Source organism: Megalopta genalis, chromosome 2, assembly GCF_051020955.1.
Source record: "Megalopta genalis isolate 19385.01 chromosome 2, iyMegGena1_principal, whole genome shotgun sequence".
Taxonomy (NCBI): Eukaryota; Metazoa; Arthropoda; class Insecta; order Hymenoptera; family Halictidae; genus Megalopta; species Megalopta genalis.
In genome coordinates, this window is record NC_135014.1 from 13,534,971 (window position 1) to 13,554,787 (window position 19,817).

At 42.2% G+C, this 19,817-nt stretch overlaps 2 protein-coding genes across 3 annotated transcripts in view; both read left to right on the forward strand.

The window, feature by feature from the left end:
• LOC117219259 (uncharacterized) overlaps nt 1-9,773 on the forward strand; it is a 251,012-nt gene extending 241,239 nt beyond the window's left edge. For both annotated transcript variants that reach the window (XR_013032648.1, XM_076518560.1), the window contains one exon: nt 4,871-9,773. Coding sequence is in view for 1 of the 2 variants with exons in the window: in XM_076518560.1 (XP_076374675.1) it covers nt 4,871-5,026 (156 nt within the window). In the remaining variant the exon portion in view is untranslated. The remainder of the gene's footprint in view (nt 1-4,870) is intronic.
• Nucleotides 9,774-11,846: 2,073 nt separating this feature from the next.
• On the forward strand, nt 11,847-14,483 carry LOC117219248 (uncharacterized). Its single transcript, XM_033468230.2, has 3 exons — nt 11,847-12,092; nt 12,962-13,077; nt 13,897-14,483. Exons 1-3 carry the CDS (start codon nt 11,922-11,924, stop codon nt 14,249-14,251), a joined length of 642 nt encoding a protein of 213 aa, XP_033324121.2. The 5' UTR covers nt 11,847-11,921; the 3' UTR covers nt 14,252-14,483.
• Nucleotides 14,484-19,817: the final 5,334 nt, after the last annotated feature.

Below are 19,817 nucleotides of genomic sequence, written 5' to 3' on the forward strand. Positions count from 1 at the left end.
ACAGAACAGTCGTTAAATAAAAGTTCGATTTTAGTAAATCACACTGAAACGATTTCGAAATGAAATTTATTGAATAACGTACAGTTCCACGAGAGAGCATCGTATCAATTTTACTGGATTAATTTTAATAAATCCCTTTCGATAAATTTGACTTATCGAAGCGTTGGATCACATGTTTAACAAGTGTATTACATTTCACCCTGTCTCTCCTAATAATTTGATCTAGTCGACTCATCGCAATCGCTCTTCTGCGTCAAGTCTGACTAATGGCCGACCCGTATCACTTACAAGGAATATCTCTCATCTAAAAATGCGAACTGTACAAAACAACACGGTTTCTCCCCGTTTTCTTTCCTACAGACTATTTCCCATGGTACACGGTGAACATAGCCGGAAGAATGCTTCCCTCCGGATCATTTGTCTCCGCACGTCCCCGTTCCAAATTGATCCATTGTGGATCGTTTGTCTTTATCACCGCGACCCTCGAGCGTCTACTTCGAGGAGACTTTTACCAGGCCCCGGTCCCTTAAACTTTAGTTACCCGGACTTTAAGGAGAGGGTTTCGAGTAACGTCGGGTCTTGGCTCTCAAATTAGTTCTCTCCGGTTCGGGAGTGGCGGGTAAACAGACCGGAAGTCCCTGAAATTCCCCTCGATTCCAGGACACGATCGTCGAACAGCGTGGTTTTAATTCGTATTCGAGCGCGCCGAGAACGGAGGAAATTGAACGATCCGCTGTCGATCGCGCGCTTAACCCTTAAGGGAGGGCGCCACCCTAACGGTTGCAAAAAATGGATTCCTTTTTATTTTCTTAGAATGTCAAATGTGTGGAGTGTTCTGTCGTTGGCGGCTCTAGTGGCGTCGAAAGGATGAATAGTGGACTGTATGGTAAATAACGCTGTGGTACAATAAAACTAAGTTTACAGGGTGTCCCAAAATTATGGTATTTCCGAGAAATGAGGGATTTCTGAGGTTATTTGAAGTAACTTTCTTCTTAACGAAAATGCAATCCGCGGCTTTGTTTACGAGTTATTAACGAAAAACGCTGACCAATAAGAGGCGAGATCGGCTGGCGCGAGGCGGCCAAGCCAATGAACGGAACACGCGAATCAAATTTTTAATATCATTTTCCACGCCTCGCGACGATATTTCGACGCATGATAAATTCGTCTTCTTTTTACTAAACGGTGGTATTTTATGCATCGATGCCGCGTGGATGCGTTTGAGCAATTATGAATGTACAATGAATTTTTTGCCTGCAAATTGATGTCGAATCAAAAAGGGACCACCGTCAAATATCGCGTCGGAACAAAAATAAAATACCGGCGTTGTCGAATTCTTTTACATTTTTTTTATCAAATCCGCTGACTAATTGCGAAGCTCTGCCGTGTCCGCAGTTAAGGCTTAAAATACAATGACCGATCCAAATCGAATGGTTGATTTTAATAAGAAATGTTCCATCCCCAAAAATAGACAGGATATTCGATTGAAAACGACGACTTGAATTTGATATTATCTTGGCCAAAATACAACCTGTACTTCTTTCCTCGTAAAAAATTCTACTTATTTCGCTCCCACTTCGGGTTAAACTTTTCGACAATCCACCGTTTGTCCTGTTGAAACTCGACGACCGATTACCTCGCAGGCTTTCGCACGATCAAATTATTCGATAGGGAAAGAAAGGCTCATCGATCAGAGCCAAATCGGATCTCGAGAATCGGCGCGAGGATCGAGTGGACTCGACGATCACGGTGGGAAAATGAAACGAGGAGGGAATAATCGCGAGCGTCGCTCAATTTTTGTTTACTTATTTGTTTATCGGAGGGCCTTATTGTACGAAATAAACGGATAAGAAAACAACAATCGCGCATACAAAACTAGAATAACGAATTTCTGATCCGAGCGCTTGTTCACAACATAGCTTACATCGGTGATTTTGAGAATCGATTGCCTACACTCGTCGATGGAGCTTCGCAATTAGACAGCGGATTTCATAAAAAAAATGTAAAAGAATTCAACAACGCCGGTATTTTATTTCCGTTCTGATGCGATATTTGACGGTGAAACCTTTTGATTCGACATCAATTTGCAGGCAAAAAATTCATTGTACATTTATAATTGCTCAAACGCATCCACGCGGCATCGATGCATAAAATACCACCGTTTAGTAATAACAAGACGAATTTATCATGCGTCGAAATATCGTCGCGAGGCGTGGAAAATGATATTAAAAATTTGATTCGCGTGTTCCCCTCAATTGCACAGAATTCAAGCGAGATTAAATAAAATTCAGTGGGAAAACGGGGAAAAATATCAGAAATTATCCAGAAAGGGGAAACCGATCTCGTAGAATTGATAATCAACGACGTTATTTATTTTACTTATTTATTAAACAAGTTATACGAAATCCTATTGTTCAATTTAAATGTATAAAAAAGTAACAATCGAACGTATAAAACGAGAATAACGAAACGCCCGATCGAAGTGCAGTAAATTCTCCCCAATTGTTCTTCGGCTTATAAACAAATTGGACGATTTGGGAAGAACACGATTATCCGAGCCTTGCAGCTCGTTCTTATAATTGTTGACAATCGGCAACTATAAAAACGTGTCGTAAGATTCGAATAATCGTACCATCTCATCCTAAATCGTCCATTTTGGTTTACAAGCTGAAGGAAAATTGGGGAGAATTGACTGTACTTGTTCGCAGTTTTACCGACGGTTACCGAATCAACAAATTGCCGTCCGAATGACTAAAAGCAGTAATTTTCTTGACGGCTCGTGAAACACGGAATATGATTGAAATGAAAAATAGTCAATTTTCTTGATCGCTCGTGAAATGCCGAAGAACTACAAATAGTCGCAAAACTTAATAATAAAAAAAAAAAACTTAATGTATGTAGTTCAAACTTTAATTTTCTTTTGAAAAACAAGAATCGCTGTTTTTAAGAACCCCTGCTCGCAAAAGTTTTCGCACGAACAGCCCGGCCAGTATTGCGTTAATACGATTAGAAATTCTGGTAACGGTGTCAACGAATCTCGGGTCAGTCTTCTAAGCATCGATTCCGTATAACAGACAGCTGCAATTTGTTTCTGATAGTCGAGGATTCCAATAACTCGCGGGGCAAGTCGTCCGGTCTCGAGTATCCCGAGCCGTTTCCGCACGCGATCGGAAAAGGAAGAGCGCGAGGCGCGGCGCGGCGCGGCGAGACGCGACGCGACGCGACGCGGCGGAAGGAGAGTTTTATGTTCGGCACGCCCGCGGCCCGGCGAACTTTCGCAATCAGACCAAGGATCACGTAAGCCCCGAGCCGCGCCGGAAGGAAACCATCGGTCACTTCCGGTGTGCTGGTCGACGGCGACCAGACCGAGTCCGGGCACGTCCTCGTCAACGGATCCCGGAAATTGCGGCACGTAAAGGCCCCGCCGCGATGCCCAAGGATTACTTCCAATTCGAGTGTCTTTCGAGCTGCACCAGCTGTTTCGCGTCCCCGCTCGCTCTTAAATACCGCACCCGCGCGGCATCGCTGCACACCCTCCGACCCTACCGGAAAGGTCAACACTCGTTAATCCCGCGATGATCCGCCCGGCTCGCGCCAATTCCATCGACGACTGCAAATTATAGCCGCCTTCCGGAATTTTCTCATCGGAAGAGCGACGCCCGATTCGGGAACTATTTGCTTCGCGTTCGTTGCTCCGACCTTCGTGAGTCGAACGGTATTTTTTTCTGATTTTTTTCGGACAAAATGGCGGCTCTACAAGCTTCTCTGTAGCACCCTTCTTCGTCGCAAGTATTTCTTTATCGATCGAATTCAAGGAAAATCTTGTCGATTATGGGATGATCTGATAATGTCACCGCAGAAATACTTTGAGGTATATACTATACTATTCCTGTGGTAAACGGTATTCGAACGCTTTTTAAGATGCAACGACTTTGTTCAAACTGGACCAAATGACTCGAATGTTTTGGTGACGTTAGAGGGACTGGTTTACTGCGCAATTACTAAAATAACTCTTTTCTTTTCAAAATTAACATTTTTGGAATTACTAGGTTGCAGTAATAGCTTCACGCTTTAAAACAAGCTTAGGTAGATTGTCCTACGTTCTTTTGTGGCGAAGTTAAAACAGTTCAAATATAGCTCACTTTTATTATATTTTTAGCACGAGAAATCTTTTAGTCGTCGAAAAAGAATCTTTCCTTCGTTTGAATTTCCACAAAATTTGTTGCAAAAATTTATCGAGCTGTACAGAGTGTCCCAAAAAGGTATCACAATACGGAAACAGTTCAAGCTCGTTGCCAGCTGTCATAAAAAACTTAACAACACGAAAGCACTGCAAGCATATCTTTAACACTTTGACATTCTGTTACACGTCCCTATTTTTATTAAGATGTACAAGACATAAAAATATTGAGAAAATAATTTACCTCGCAGAAATTTAACTTCTCAATTTTAGTTCGATCAACGCGTTCCGTGCCATTAAAGAATCTATCGCCGTCAAAATAACGAGGTATCGTAGAAAAATACAATATAAAACAAAGCAAACAAGCTTGTTTAATCGTCGTGTACACGATGGCCAAAAGAAAACATCAAATGACCGAATGAAAAGTCGAACTTGTTGAATAAAGTGCTTTGATTTTACGAAACGTCGTTTGTCGCGGCAATCGATGTGTTAGCGTCATTCGGTGGTTTCACTCCTGGACGTTCGTAATAATTTAATCGCCCACGGTCCAATCAATTCCCAAGACAACGAAGTCCCGCCGAGTCGAAGATCCGAGGCTTTCCTTTGTCCACTGTACAATAAATTTCCATAGAGAACAATGCAGCCGCACAGAACAATGATCCGAGGATCTTCCGTGTTTCTTTTCCACAGAAGAGATCGACGACGACGGCGACGGGCACAGAGAAGACGACGACGGTGCCGACGAACACCACATCGACGTCGTCGCAGCGACGAGGATCGTCGGGCGTCGCGACGCCCAACGGCGAGCCGCTGGATACGAATCGGCGAACGATCCCGATGAAATAGGCTCGGAAAGAGAACCTCGTAGATCATCCGACGATCCGAGCCCGACGTGGTACCAGTCCGTTCTCCGTTCTCCGTTCTCCGTCACCTTTGGCAGTAGGCTGTCGCGACGTCTCCGAGCAATTTCCAACGACCCCCGTGACACCCGCGCCTCGACCCTCCCCTCGATTTTCTAATCCGATCGGCGACAGAACACCATCGCGATTCCTCTTCGCGTCGGCTGTGCGTCGATCGAGATCCAGATCGGCCGTCGGGATCTCGCCGCGATCTACAGGGTGTCTCGAAACTCTCTCGTAATCCGGAAACGGTGGGTTCCCGAGGTGATTCGAAGTAACTTTTTCCTCGGTGAAAATGCAATCCGCGGCTTTGTTCACGAGTTATTAACGAAAACCACTGACAAAATGGAAGGCGAGATCGGTTGGCGCTAGACGGCCGAGCCAACGAGTGCGCCGAACCGATCTCGTCTCTCATCGGTCACCGTTCTTTTGCGAATAACTCGTGAACAAAGCCGCGAATCGCATTTTCGCTAAGGAAAAAGTTACTTCGAACGACCTCGCCAACCTCCCGTTTCTGGATTTCGTGACACTTTTTAGACACCCTGTATTCGATCCCCTTGATCGTCCTCTTGCATCGATCGGACGAAACCGACGGGATCCAGAAGCGATTGGACGCAGAGATCGAGGTTCCGAGCCTGTTGCAAAGAGAAATTTTAAATCATTGGCGGATCGAAATTGCCGTCGATTGAAATACAGTCATGTATGAGTGACCTTGTCTAGATCGGTGCCAGTGATCGGACGTTGGCACTTACATTTTTATTGCTATCTGGCTATTTTTGATACGTTGTATTAAATTAATCGAAAGAATTTGTTAAATTACCAATGAAATTATTGTCGCTTTTGAACAGTTTTTTGAAGGAATTTTCAACCGTTGATTTTCAAACGATTCTTAGAATATTGTTAATAAAAACGCAAGGAGATCCGCGGTCTAATTACAAGGCTTGACCGTTGGCTTTCGCGTATTCTACGTCACATGGATCGTTCGCTAGGAAATTTCCGAGCTTGCCAAAAACATTGTCGCTCGATCGATGGCTGTGCGTCGACCGATCGCAAAGGCCGTGACAACAGAGAATATCACCGCAGACGTTCTAGATCCTCGAGAAAGTCCGTCGCGGAATGGAAACCGCGTCGAGCGTGACACGCGAACCGGGCACCGATGAATTCCGAGTGGGGTTGGCTGTATTTTTGTACGAGAGCCTCTTTCCTATTCGAGAGCCGAGTCGTCCCCGCCCCTTCTGCCCCCCCCCCCCGTCCCGGCCATATTTTCCCTCGTAAAGGATCGAGCTAAACGGTCCTTCGTTCCGGTTTGCTCGAGATTCGAATACCAACTTGCCGCGGGTAAAGAGCCCTTTTCCCGGCGCGTCGATTCGAGCTCGAAAACCCGGAATCGATTTTCACGGGCAGCGCTCGGTTCCTAAGTTCCTTCCTCGATCCTTGGAAAACTCTGCCGAGAAACCGAGAAAGATGGAGTGCCGGAGAAAGATTCAAAGAGGACTCACTCGAGATCGGAGTGCCTTCCGTGGGAAGAAGGATTGCTGTTTTTCCCGGAAGGAACGGCTTCGAGGAATCGGACTATCGCGGCAGATTTGCTGGAGGATTCGATCGCGTCAAAGGGGAACGCACGCCTAGAATCAGACTTGACCGGCCTTTTTAGGGAGTCGATGTAAGAGCCCTTTCAAGGGAATCGTAATTTCTCGCCGGTTCGTGGCGAACCTTCCCTAGAAATACAGCGGCGATATTTTTTTTTTTCTTCGGGATTCGACTGCGAGAATCCTGTGCTGCGAAATGCTAATGGCAAACTGTTAGCGTCCTGACGAATGCTTCAACTTTATCGCGTAATTCGGTAACTAACTCTCCGTTGAACCTTCGTTTTCTATATCGTTCTGCCAAGATTTGAAAATATTTCGTACGCGAGGAAACCATCGAAATATTGGTGTTAACCCTCGCGGATGGGGCTGAGTCCGTTGCGATTAATTTCGATCGCAGACTGTTTAATTCGGGGAAATTGCTTTGAAAGAATACCATATTTTCTGCATTCGAGTTTTTTTTTATCGTTACAGAACGATCTTACCGTAAGAAAAGTATTTGCGCGGAAAATAGTACAAAATTTGCCAATCTTGGGGTCAAGAAATGTCAAGGGTGCAGAAATATTCAAAAGAATCTGCTGCATCTGTATCCTGTAAAAATCCGGCACGAATCGTCTGCTTCTGAAAATATAAATGCGCCGATAAACGCTCCAATACGCGCCGATGCGCGTAGCGACGAAACGGCCAAACTGTTCGTCAAAATTATCCACATGCGATACATGCGATGCATGCGATAACATCGAGGTTTTTATTCCGACTCGGATGGCGTTATCATGCTAATTCCGTTAGAATTTTAGTTCAGCGCCGCGTAGTGGCAAAACGTTGAAACTGATTGGCAAATTACCAACAGTTGATTTTGGCTAGCAGTTTCAGCGTTTTGCCGCTGGACTTATCGGCGCTGTACGGATCTCTGAGTAGAGCTTTGAAATTTCGCCGCAAGTGGCGCCACTTATCGTATCGCGCCGATTATCCGGCATATTCGATTGAAATTTTATACTATTTTGAAAAACCGCTGAATAATAAATGTAAAAATCGATGTCTTTACGGGGCAACCATTTCCGAGGGTTAACAGACGACTTCTTTATTTACCAACACTATCTTAAATGCACGATTTAGTTACATTAAATGCGTAACTTAACACTAGAACTATCAGAACCGTGGAAATAATAGATTCTTCGATAGAAGGCTTTGGGTTCCCACCGATTCTGTCGAGACTTTGTACTCTCGTTGATCTCGTTGTCCTGTTTCCGAATAAGTGCCATTGTGGGAACAGGCAGTTGATAGTTTTTTAGATATTTGCGATTAAAGTTTCATTGTTTCAAAGAAATCTTGATAGCGAGGGTAGCGGACTCAAGAAATTTGAGCACCGTTTGTCCAGAATTTGAATAACGAATAATGAAACTTTAATACATACATAAAAAAAGCTATTGACCGTCTATCCCTGTAACTGTAAGCGTAAAAGTTTTAACAACATCGGTGACCCCGAAGCCTTGCACTCTCCTCGTGAAATCGTAAAAATACTTTTGTGGACAATTACTTATTCAGGTCCATTTTGTGATGAAAATTGCGCAATGTCCTGACAAATGCGCTCCTGTTATTTTATAAGTCTCTTTTAGTGGTCGCTAGTTCCAGTGTTAAACACATATAGTCATGGACAAATGTATGCGGACACATTTTCAAATGGAATAGCTCTTTCGAAATTGGACCGAACCAGTTAGATTTGTTTAAGATGTTGGAAAAACTAGTTTTCAAATGTAAACCAGCAAACGGTATATCGTTGTTCGGTGCTATAAATGTTAAGCTTCCGTTATATGGTCGGATAAAAAAGAAAAATTCAAAAACATTCTTTTCGTCCCCTCCACCCGATTGCAACGTTGGCAAAAGTATTGTTATCCATTATACAGGGTGTTCACCGTAACGGTCGCCACGATTTTCTAGGCATTTGGGCCAATCTAACAAAAAAATCTTTCGAATAAAAGTTATTCAGTACTTTCCCGGGAATAAAGTGCATTGATAAAAATTGCGCAAAATTTTGTTATTCGATTAAAAACTAAGGTCGCCTTGACTTTTTTAAACGGCACCATGTATTTTTAACTCCATATTGTTACAGCTGATGAGAAAATGAATTCAGTGGTCTACCATACGATAACCTTCGGATGACCTTGAGCTTATAAATTGGCGATAACTAGGAAACTAAGTTTCCTACGCGTTAAGGAAACGTAAACTTAATTCGTAATCGAATAGTAATAACGGCGACCGTTACGGTGTACACCCTGCATAACAAATCGGCCCTTTTTCGTCTCGATAAAATTCCAATCGTTTTGTAAATCTCGGTAAAAGTCCACTTTTCGAGAAGTTATTTCGAAAGGTGTCCACATACGTTTGCGTCGACGACTGTAGTTTAACGTAGTTCGAAGACCGCGGCGAGGCGGAAGAGTGTATAAACTAAAAAAGCGTAGATGCACAGCGAACAACAACGACAATAGCGATCGCTTAGATACACCGAAGCAGAGGAATGGTTGCCAATGAGGGAAAGTGAGAATGGCTCGCGTGTCGATTATCACGGTTCCAACGCGTCGTCCGCTGTAAAATAAGAGAGATATTCGAAGGAGGCGCCGATGAACTTGTTGGATCTTGCTCCGAGAGTCGACCGGCTGTAAATGAAATGTTTATTTCAGGAACGTTCTCCCGATTTCCGGGCGAATCGGCCGTCGGTTTATCGTTTTCCCATTGGTTTGTAGTTCGATCGCGGATCAACGATCGTAGCAGAGACGAATTAGATCGTGGCGTTTAAGTGTTTGTCACCGAGGTGAACACCGCTTTCAAGATCGTTTGCCATTCGGTTTTTCATTTTCGCGCTTCTCGGGTGCTGGCGACGTGTGGAGGGGTGGAGTATGGGGCGGCATGGATACGCAAACACACGCACACGCAGTTGTACACGCACAGAACAGCGTAGAATAGAAGAGATACGCGAGGGGTACGACGGTGTATGTCCTCGAATTTTCCGGGTTCATGGAAATTCGTGTACCTTTATAGGATCCTCTGTATCTACCCGTACCGTAGGATGTCGATTTAAGGGAAACGAGAGAATAAATGTCGTACGATGTACGTTCGATCTGTTCCTTGCATTTCATTCTGCCCCCGCGAACCTAATTCCCGACAGCCGATTCCATCCCGATCCCGTGTACCATCGAAACGATTACTGTTTCAGGCGATACCAAGATATCGACATCATTCGTTTCACTGAGAATTTTATCGGGATCTTTCATTGCCGCATCTTACGAAAACCTTTCTTTCGCTATCCGTCTTAAAAATTTAATACGCTGTTAGGCAAAATAGTCTTTCGAGATGGTCGATTTTTTTTAGAGTCTGTTTCACAGAGTTGAAACAAAGTCTGTTTTAGCTTCGTAATGTCCTCGATACTTGAGTGTCCTATTTTTTGTAACTTACCGAATGTTTTGGTAGAAAATAGATAGTACAGATTCAAATGTGAAGCACCTTTTAATCCGTGGTTTTGATAACAAGATTTTTAAATCTTGAACTTTGTTCGATCGATCTGTGATAAGAGATCGTAATTATTATAGAAACAATTGCTCGACGAACAGAAAGAAACGAAGAGGATATGAATTTTGTAATTACTCGGAACAAGTGGAAACTACAAGGCTGACAACACGAGCGATGATACACGGGTAGTCGACGGCTGATAATAACTTTTTTTTCAACGGAAATCGAGTGGAGCGGTGATAAATGAGTTTCGAATGGTTTATAATAAAATAGATAATAACGAATGATTGGATTTTGCGTAAAAATTAGAACATAGTCCACCGCGGTAAAATATTTAATAACAAGCTCTTATTGTCGAGCATTCCCGATATGGATTATTGATACGTGATGTCACGAAAGAATCTTGGAATCGTATCGATTGAAATTTGATAAAGAGAATCTGCTTATTCAGATTTTGACCTACATCTTTCTGTTCTTTTCTTTTTTTAACTGGAAACCTAATTTCAAATTAATCACACTTCGTGCGAAATTTAGATAAAAATAATAAAATTTGAATAAAGAGCCATGAGAAAATCATACGTACTCTCAACTTTTTGATAAATTCATTATTAAACTCGTCGTTCAAGGCTACTCGAACACTTTTATAAAGCACAAAAACACGTGCACTGATTTTTACCTTTATCATTTCACGATCCAGACCGTCGATCAACATGGCATGCTTATGCAAATCAACGCAAACACGAAACAGACCACGCACTCGAATTCGGCAAGGCCAAACTACTGAAAACTATGTTTGCGAATCTGTTATATAAAACTCATAAAAGTTACCATTACAACTTAATCACGTTCCAAACAAACAAAATCTCCGTTCTCCTACAAAGCCCGATACAAACAAACTGTGTCTTTGATATTCTAGAATTAATCCATTGAATATTATACGTACGTTTCTTATCCTACCCCTTACGGATCTTAGACATTATAGTCGATTCAGTATAAATCGATACGGAATAAATACAAATTATCCATAATTAATTGTACAGAAAAATGGACAATTTGCGAAGAGAAGATACGATTATTCGAACCTTCCGACTCGTTTTTATAGTTATATTTTATATTCTAATTATAGCAGTGTTTACAGCAAAGCTCGAATAATCGCATCTCCTCTTTCCAAATTGTCCATTTTTGTGCATAATCTGAGCGTCGATTAGGGAGAATACAATAATAGTATACACAGGGTGTCCTAAAATTATTGTATTTCCGGGAACTCGGAGGTTCATGAGATCATTTGAAGTAACTTTTTCCTTAGCGAAAATGCGAATAATACGTCTCAGCGTTCAAAGATTAGATCAGAAAAATACAAGTTTCATACGAATCGATCGACGTTAACTCGATGTTCCCTTATCTCATTTTCGGCACGTCTATCGCCATAATTTGCGTCACGCTCCTAAATTCACGTTTTCTTCCGCGAGCGTTCTGAACGGCTAGATTTATGGTCATTTAAGCAATCTCTGAATATCACAGATTGCCGTAGAGATTCCAAGATAAGCGGCGTTATCGGGTATGGAACGATAAGTCTCCGACGAGTACATAATAATTTATAAAAACAAACACTCTGCTAATCTTCGTCCAATTGTGGATCCTAGACTTATACGACATATCTATATATATATATAACCGCGGGATAAATCACGGTTGCCCATTGGTAATAGTATCCGAATCGCTAATTGTACGATCGCTCGTAATTCGTTCGTCATGGCATTTACGCAAATTCTGCTGGTCACCGGACTGCTGGCTGTCCAGCTGCTGGAGGTCTACGGCCATGGGATGATGATGGACCCCGTGTCCAGGAGCAGCGCTTGGAGGAAAGGGTTCCCCGTTGAGCCGAACTACAACGACAATAGTCTGTTCTGCGGAGGATACGACGTAAGGATCTGAAACCGATGGCTGGACTGCCGAACTTTGTGTGTAAAATCAAACGTTTCTATGTCAACTGTCGGTAACAGAAATTGGATAAAAATGTGTGTTTCTTCGTTTAAATTCTTCTAGAATCTTCACTGGTTTCTATGCCATAAATCTGTGTCATAAATATTTTTGCCATAAATCGATCAAATCCGCAGTCTACCGATCGCTAACTTATTCATCGATACGTTACCGAACACGAGACGCCATCCATTTCGACGTTAAACTCGAGTAAATTCTATCGAAGTAGTAATTATTAACGTCAAGCATTAATTGGAGCGGAGCAATCGCTAGATTGCGAATTTTATGCATTTATGAGGACAATTAGTGAAAAGTCTGAAGCAGAAGAAAGGCTAAAAGACTCGAAGAATGTGAAAGTATTATTAGTGGAATAAATAAGAGACCTGGATTAGCTGCCATTGCTCGGGCACCTTTTAAGATTTCGCAGCGAAAAAATTACTTCTAGTTGTGCTATCTATGCTATTTTGAATAATCTACTTGTTTCAAAAATAAGTCCGTTCCGTTAACCAGAAAAAAAATCCTAAAGATCGTCTGTCCTCGGACTGACAACTAGACAACTCTTCTATCTAGTTTTAATAGATTATGATTGGTAAAGACTATGTCTGTTTTATGTCAAGATTAATTAATTTAATTTTATGTAAAGTTGATGGAATCAATTGCCACTTTGAACGTGATTATTTAACGTTTTGGTGTCTCACCGAGCGCCCGGAGATCGCAACAAGAAATACACGGTCGTCGGAACGAGAGCCAGAGAAAGGGGCAGTCTCCGAACAATGGCGTCGCTCTTCTAACCATTCAACCATCTATTGTAGGTTATGTGGAATCAAAACGGTGGACGTTGCGGTCTTTGTGGCGACAACTATGACATTCATCAACCCAGGCCCAATGAGAACCGCGGCGTTTATGGAACAGGCGTGATCGTGGAAAGGTAAGGATCGTTTCGACAGCTAATTCGTTTCACTTAATTTAAATAGAGTGCTCGATCGTTTTCAATCACAGTGCCTTCGTGGAGCAAAATTATTTTCAAAAATTGCAATTTGTTGGCATGAAAATGGAATGAAAAAATGATGTTTTTTCAACCTTTTTATCCGAGCCTATAACGAAAATTTTAAACATGCATCTTGTAGATCTCGTTAACTTATATGCATGCTGGAAATTTCATCAAAATCGGTCGACGCATAGTCAAGCTACGGATGAAAGCTGAAAGCTATCAAAATTACCTGCTTTTGGTTGAAATTCGTGAAAAACTGTAGTATTCGCGATCTTTGATTGCTTACAGCTCACGTCAGGGTCAACCGAGATCTTCAAAATAAATGTTTTAAATTTTCGTTACAGGCTCGGATAAAAAAAGTTAGAAAAATATAATTTTTTAATTCTTTCACCATGCCGCCAAATTGCAGTTTCTCAGAAGAATTTTTTAGTCATTTCCGACTAGACCAATTTCTCTATCATCCCAAAAAAAGTTTAAACCGCGTGTTTAGGCCCGATCATAAGAAAGTTATTCCGTTTTAAAAGGTGTAAAAGGTGTAAAGGACGATAAATTGATTTCCTATAGACTTCAACTTCATGTATCGCTATCTCGAGAAAATTGTGATCTTGCGCAGCGATCGAATCGCCGAAATCCAAACCGCAAAATTTGAAAAATGTTCATCCCTGCAGAATGCCAAGATTATTATCATGACCGGGTCGAATTAGACCTAGTTCTGTTGAAATTGAAACAATCGCTTCAAAGGTAATAATACGGCAGGTACAACCACGGCGAGACGATCAACGTGAACGTAAAGTTGACCGCGAACCACATGGGAAAATTCACCTTCCACATGTGCCGCCTTCCGTCGCCGGAGCACCTGGAGTCCGAGGACTGCTTCAACGAGCATCCTCTTCAGCTGGCTGATGGCACCTACGAGCAAGAAGTCTCGCAGGGTCAGTACGAGTTCAACGTGCCAGTTCGCCTTCCCGAAGATGTCACCTGTGAACAATGCGTGATCAGGTGGACCTACACAGCCGGCAACAATTGGGGAGAGTGCAGCGATGGCACCTCGAAAGTGGGCTGTGGTCCTCAGGAAACCTTCAAGAACTGTGCCGACGTTTCCATCTCGTAAACAGCTAAATTCTAACGAAACTAGCAAAATTCTACATTAAATTGAACATAAATGATAAATTTTATATCGATTGGAAACAAAAGGTATTCTTCTAAAATAGTTACAGGCATTGATACATTGCGAAATTGGCATTTTTATAGACTGCTTATTGCTCGAGCATAGACATCGTTTGCTAAAATATTAAATTGTGTAAAAAAAATAAAGTGCCTTGTTATTCCTAGAGAAAGGAAAATTGGTTACTTAATTCGAAGAAAAATGTTGTTAACCAGAAGGTCGCTTGGAAAGTTGTTTTTCAAAGCTACCAGAGAAATGTTATAAACCTTTCTTTTCTTTAAACATTACAAATTCATTACATTTTCTTTAAACAAAATCGTATTTCATTTTCTCGTGAAAGAACGAAACAACTTTCCGAACAACTCGATAAAATGAGATCGTTAGATCGTGACCCGTGTTGCCTGTCCTCGATGATCCCATTAATCTGACAGAAATTAGAAATTAATTTTATTGCCAAGTAACTAAAAAAAAAACACATAATCAAAGTTATTTAGCTTGCGAAACCAAAATTGCAGGACTAATATCGATTACTCCTTTCATTCATAGAGATGAATTTTTTAAAATTGTGTCGGACATAACTGATAAGATAACGTCGATCTTTTCAAGGTCAACGAACGATCGGCCAGTTTCTATCGGAAATTCGCGCGGAATGCAGACATCGGCCGATCGGTGAAATTCCGATAATCGTATCGTGCCGACGACATTTTTGCGATAGGGGAATAATCGAAGAAAAATCGAAAGCGTGGAATTGAGAATGAATCCTGTAGCAGGTACACCGTGCGAATGCATCGTTTTAATGGTCCTATATAAAAACGGCCACAGAGAAATTGCGAGCGCGTGGCAATGGACGATCGACCGGCTGACAAACAGCTGTTCGCCAGCCGTTAAATAAATCGAGCGTAATTCGGTGGCAGTAATTGCGTCATTAACGACGGCGTCGCGCGTAAATTCACGGGGCAACGATAATTGCCATGACCCCGACACGGCCCGGGAATTTCGCGCAATTACCGTATTCGTGGGCGAAAATTTCTGCCTCGATCCGAATGCTGTCAAAAATAGGTCTCAAATATTCAACAATTACTGAAAAAATTATTTAATTCTCAGTTTTATTCAGCAGCTAATAGTCGATGCGTTCAGTCGACAAAACGAGTTAAATATCAGCCATTTTGCTTCATCGTTAGATGCAAGGCTCAAATTTGCAGTAATTACTAAGGAAACAATGCACAACAAGATCTATAAGTTGACTTTTTGGTAAACGATAATTCTACGTCTAGAAAAATTATTTAAGTCTACTTCTCAGTTAACAACTTGAAGTCGATGCGTTCGGTCGACAAAACGGGTTCCGTTTAAATATCAGCCTCTTTGTTCCTTCGACAGACTTAAGGACTTAAATTTACAACAACTATTAAGACAACAACGTACAACGGGATGTATACGTTCAATTTTTAAGGAATTGTAGAACCGCGTCTTGAAAAATTGTTTAATTCTCCCTCTAATTTAACGCCGCAAATCCGATGCGCGCAGTCGGCGAGAGACGGTCCGAGAAATTTTGTCACGCCGCTTATGCTCGGGACGCAAACATTAAATGCCCGATCTCTTTGTTCGACTCGGGATCGGTTGCGACAACAGGGCGTGCAAACCTTCTCCTGGAGAAAGCGCCAGTGGGTCAGGGTGACGACACGCCTCCGCTTTTGCAAAGTCAAGCAGCCGCTTCTCGAGCGTCGTGCGTCGGCCATTATCGGATTATTGGGTCATGCGACGCAAAAGAGCGTATTCCTAATCGCAGTCTAATTAGCGGAGCAGAGATCTTACACTGACAATAGCTACTTTTGGACGGGGAATTCTTTTACGGATGAAAACCGACTGGTTCTGACGAGGTGCGTTGGCGCACGTGTGTGCGACCGTGCGCCTCGCCTTCTTGATAATCCGGACTCGTTTGTGTCAGTGTCTTATGTCATGCTGAACTGGATTCGACGTTCTCCAGGCTAGAAAATCGATTAATCTTTCTAGACGAGCCACGATCGCTGCCTGCCACTTTTTCATTGTTGGGCAACCGCGTTCTACGATCTTTACCGAAGCATCCTTCGTAAAAATCGTGTTCGCTCGCACACATTTGTGAGCCATTTTTTGCCGATTTAACTGGACCGGCTTCAACCAGCCGTTCCGACCAATAGACTGCGGGTCTTTATGCAAAGTAAAATGTTTGTATGTCAATGGTGAAAAACAAAGACCAGACGAAAACGTATTTCTTCATCTAATATAACGCGCATACGCCAGAAACAAGCATCTCGTAACGGTGCTCCAAAATTCTTCTAATCTCCCCTGGTTCGTTGTTAATCTCCACCTACTCATTTTTGCCATGAATCCATCGAATCCACGAACTAATAAATCGAATAAATGTAGCAGACCATGGTTTGACGAGTATCCGTTGAGCTGAAAGTTTTACTGTTTCATTCATTCTATGCTTCCCGTAGAAATCTAAATAAAATGTAATTTCTATGCAGATCTTAAGGCTGCAGGATGATTGGAAGAACAAGATTGCAACACGCCAGAAAAAGATTCCGAGTACTTCCTGCGGGAAACCCCCAAAGCAGGATCAGCTCTGATTCATCGGAACACGGTCTTCCTTAATTTCTCGGAACATTTAATTCGTGCGCTTTCGAGGAGTTTGTTCAAGGTAAACACGCGCGAAGATCCTCAACCGAATAATGACCTTTCTCGAAAGTGCAATTGACCTTTATTTGAACGAGGAGCAAGCAATTCCCCCCCATTAGCATATTGATTACGCACTACATACTTAGAGTGATCCATCAACCGATCCGGAGACAACGTAATTCTATTTACGGACCGTTGAACGCGTCAATGTGATCCTCCATAAAGAGAAGATCGATTAAAAAAGATTTCTCTCGGTTGAGGATCGGCGAAACGGAATAATGCATTCGGAATTAACACCGCGGATTATTACGCCGCGCCGGAATGTAATTCAAGGCAACGCTGTTGCATCGCGGACGGAACAATTGTGTGCTAATTAGATCGTTAAAGAAAAAGTAGCCGAGGAGAGAATAGCTGAATGATCTCCGGCTGAAATTGTTGCGAGCGAACTGCTAGGCGTACTTTTATCGCGGACGAGACTGTGAGAAGCACTGCGGAATTATGAACCGCGACAGCGTTCCGCGTTATCCTTGCCGCATCGATACTTTGAATTCACGAACGATCGTTAAGAGACGCGGTGAAACTCTTCTTCAATCCGATCCTGTGCAAACTGCATTAAGGAAATTTGATTTTTCGTCGAGATCGGCTGTGCTGTTGCAACAGTGTGCATACGTGCGCGTCCAATGGGAAAAGATAAGATGGAGGAATTAGATTTATTTTCGCCAGGCTTGTGGGAATATAGTCGATAATTGATTTTTTTCTTAAGAGTTCTCGTTAATGAGCGGTTTATTGTATGGTGATCTTCTGCAGTGACTCGCATTAATATTCGGACACGATATTATTAGAAAAATTATTGCTTTTCCTTTTTTATTGTTTATGATGGTATTATTGAATCAATTGTTTTCTCATATAATAAAGCACTTCTTAAAGTAAGTAGAAACATAAATTTTGTTTATTTATTTCACATGTTCTTTTGTATAATCAGCGATAAACAAGATTGTGACAATATTTAATGTCGCAAAAATATTCGGACACCGAATGAATTACATTAACTTTATATAATCTCTCGGCGTTCTTTTCATATGTCGGCGCCTTTGCGTCACCGGTGACCAACCGAAATTCATTTGTGACACTGTTTCTCAATCCTTTTGAGTCACCAATTGCTTCTACAGTAAAACCCAATGACTTATAAATCCCTCTCTGACTTTCAATGAGCTACAACTCATCGATAGCGTTCGCCCATTAAAACAGCTTTCCACGAGAATGCATTAGCAGCATGGCTAATGGTAAAAAATGGTAAAAATCACAAAACTGGACAATCTTTTTTATGAACGGTTTTTAAATAAATAGTAGAAACTCTGAAAGATGTTTGTTTAATCAAAATCGTTGATCTTGTTTTCTTTGTATAAAGAATTTAGGTATTTTTTTCAAATCTATGAAGTCTCTCTTTGTTGACAATATAAGTTTCTATTCGAAGAAGCAAAGTCTCCTTCGAACCAAAAGTTAAGTTTCCGCTTGAATAAATTATCCGAAAAATCCTTTATTCGAACAATTTTGTCTCCGTGTTATTTCGGATACGGGAGGTTCCAATGTATTGCGACTACACCAACGTTCAAGCTTGCTAAGATCTGTCTATATAAGAACAGCGTTTCTAATTAACTAAACGAAACTAAGGTTTCTAATTTTTACCAAATACAGTAATGTCTCCCTAATTGACGCTCAGATTCTGCACAAAAATGGACAATTTGGGAAGGGGTGATACGATTATTCGAGCCTTGCGGCTCGTTTTTATAGTTGTTGACAATCGATAACCATAAAAAACGAGCCTCGAGGCTCTAAAAATCGTATCTTCTCTTCCAAAATTGTCCATTTTTGTGCACAATCCGAGCGTCGATTAGAGAGACACAACTGTGTACGCTAGTTTCCCAATAAAAAGCGCTCTTGTAAAAATACGGACTTTTGGAGAGCTAACGACTTTTGCTTTCGATTTTCTAAGACAAAAATTTCGCGAACCGAAGACGAGAGAGCTGGTTCTTGTTCTTCGATGACCTGTCAACTCGTTAATCGCGGATCGCGTAAACTCGGGGAAGAAAAGAAAACGAACGACAAGAGCGTCCACTTTCAATTTCACCGCTTTCGCCGCGCGGACAGCGTCGCTTATTCTTTGATCCGACTTGTGGACAGCCTAATATCGGAGCCAGCGGGAAAATTGCTCGGGAGGATCGCGGTCGAAAGCGGTTGTTCCGCGAAGGACACGCGGAATTGCACGCGCAATTAAACTGGAAAACATTTCTGGCCCGGAGGAAAGCAAGTTCCGTCCGAGGAACGTCTCCGAGGAGGACGATCTCCGAAGGAAAACAGGGACAGGAATCCGAGGTTGGAAACTGCGGAGAGATGACAACGAGTCTCGAGGACGTGGCTGCGTCAAGCTGCACCGAGTTGCACCGAGTTGCAGCTAGTTGCAGGCGAACTGCAACGCGCTTATGCAAATCCAGAGTGTCGCTGATTTTATTAAACTGCCTCCGCCCCGAACGTTTGCATATGCAACGAACGCGCACGATTTACCGTCTGCTTATGAAAGTAGCTATCCCAGAAAGAGAACAGCGTGTCTGCTTTTGATTATCGTTATTATGCCCGCGGATTTAGTATCGTTGCGAACGACGCCAAATTGGATCTAGCGAGAGTATTCAATGACGCTTTTAAATTGGAAATTATAAAAGTGTTCTCTGCCGATCTATAATATCGTCGATGCTCCGAGATTTTGGATGTTTAATAATATCGACCGCGCTGTTTTAATTTATTGAGAATACGCGTTGATCGTCAGAGTCGAACGATCGAAAACCTCGATTTTTGTTTTAAC

What these genes read in the sequence shown, in the direction of transcription:
- LOC117219248 (XM_033468230.2), top strand. Translation starts at nt 11,922, where the DNA reads ATGGCATTTACGCAAATTCTGCTGGTCACCGGACTGCTGGCTGTCCAG. An exon ending in TGTTCTGCGGAGGATACGAC is followed by an intron (nt 12,093 to 12,961) that starts GTAAGGATCTGA and finishes CATCTATTGTAG; the next exon opens with GTTATGTGGAATCAAAACGG. An exon ending in ACAGGCGTGATCGTGGAAAG is followed by an intron (nt 13,078 to 13,896) that starts GTAAGGATCGTT and finishes ATAATACGGCAG; the next exon opens with GTACAACCACGGCGAGACGA.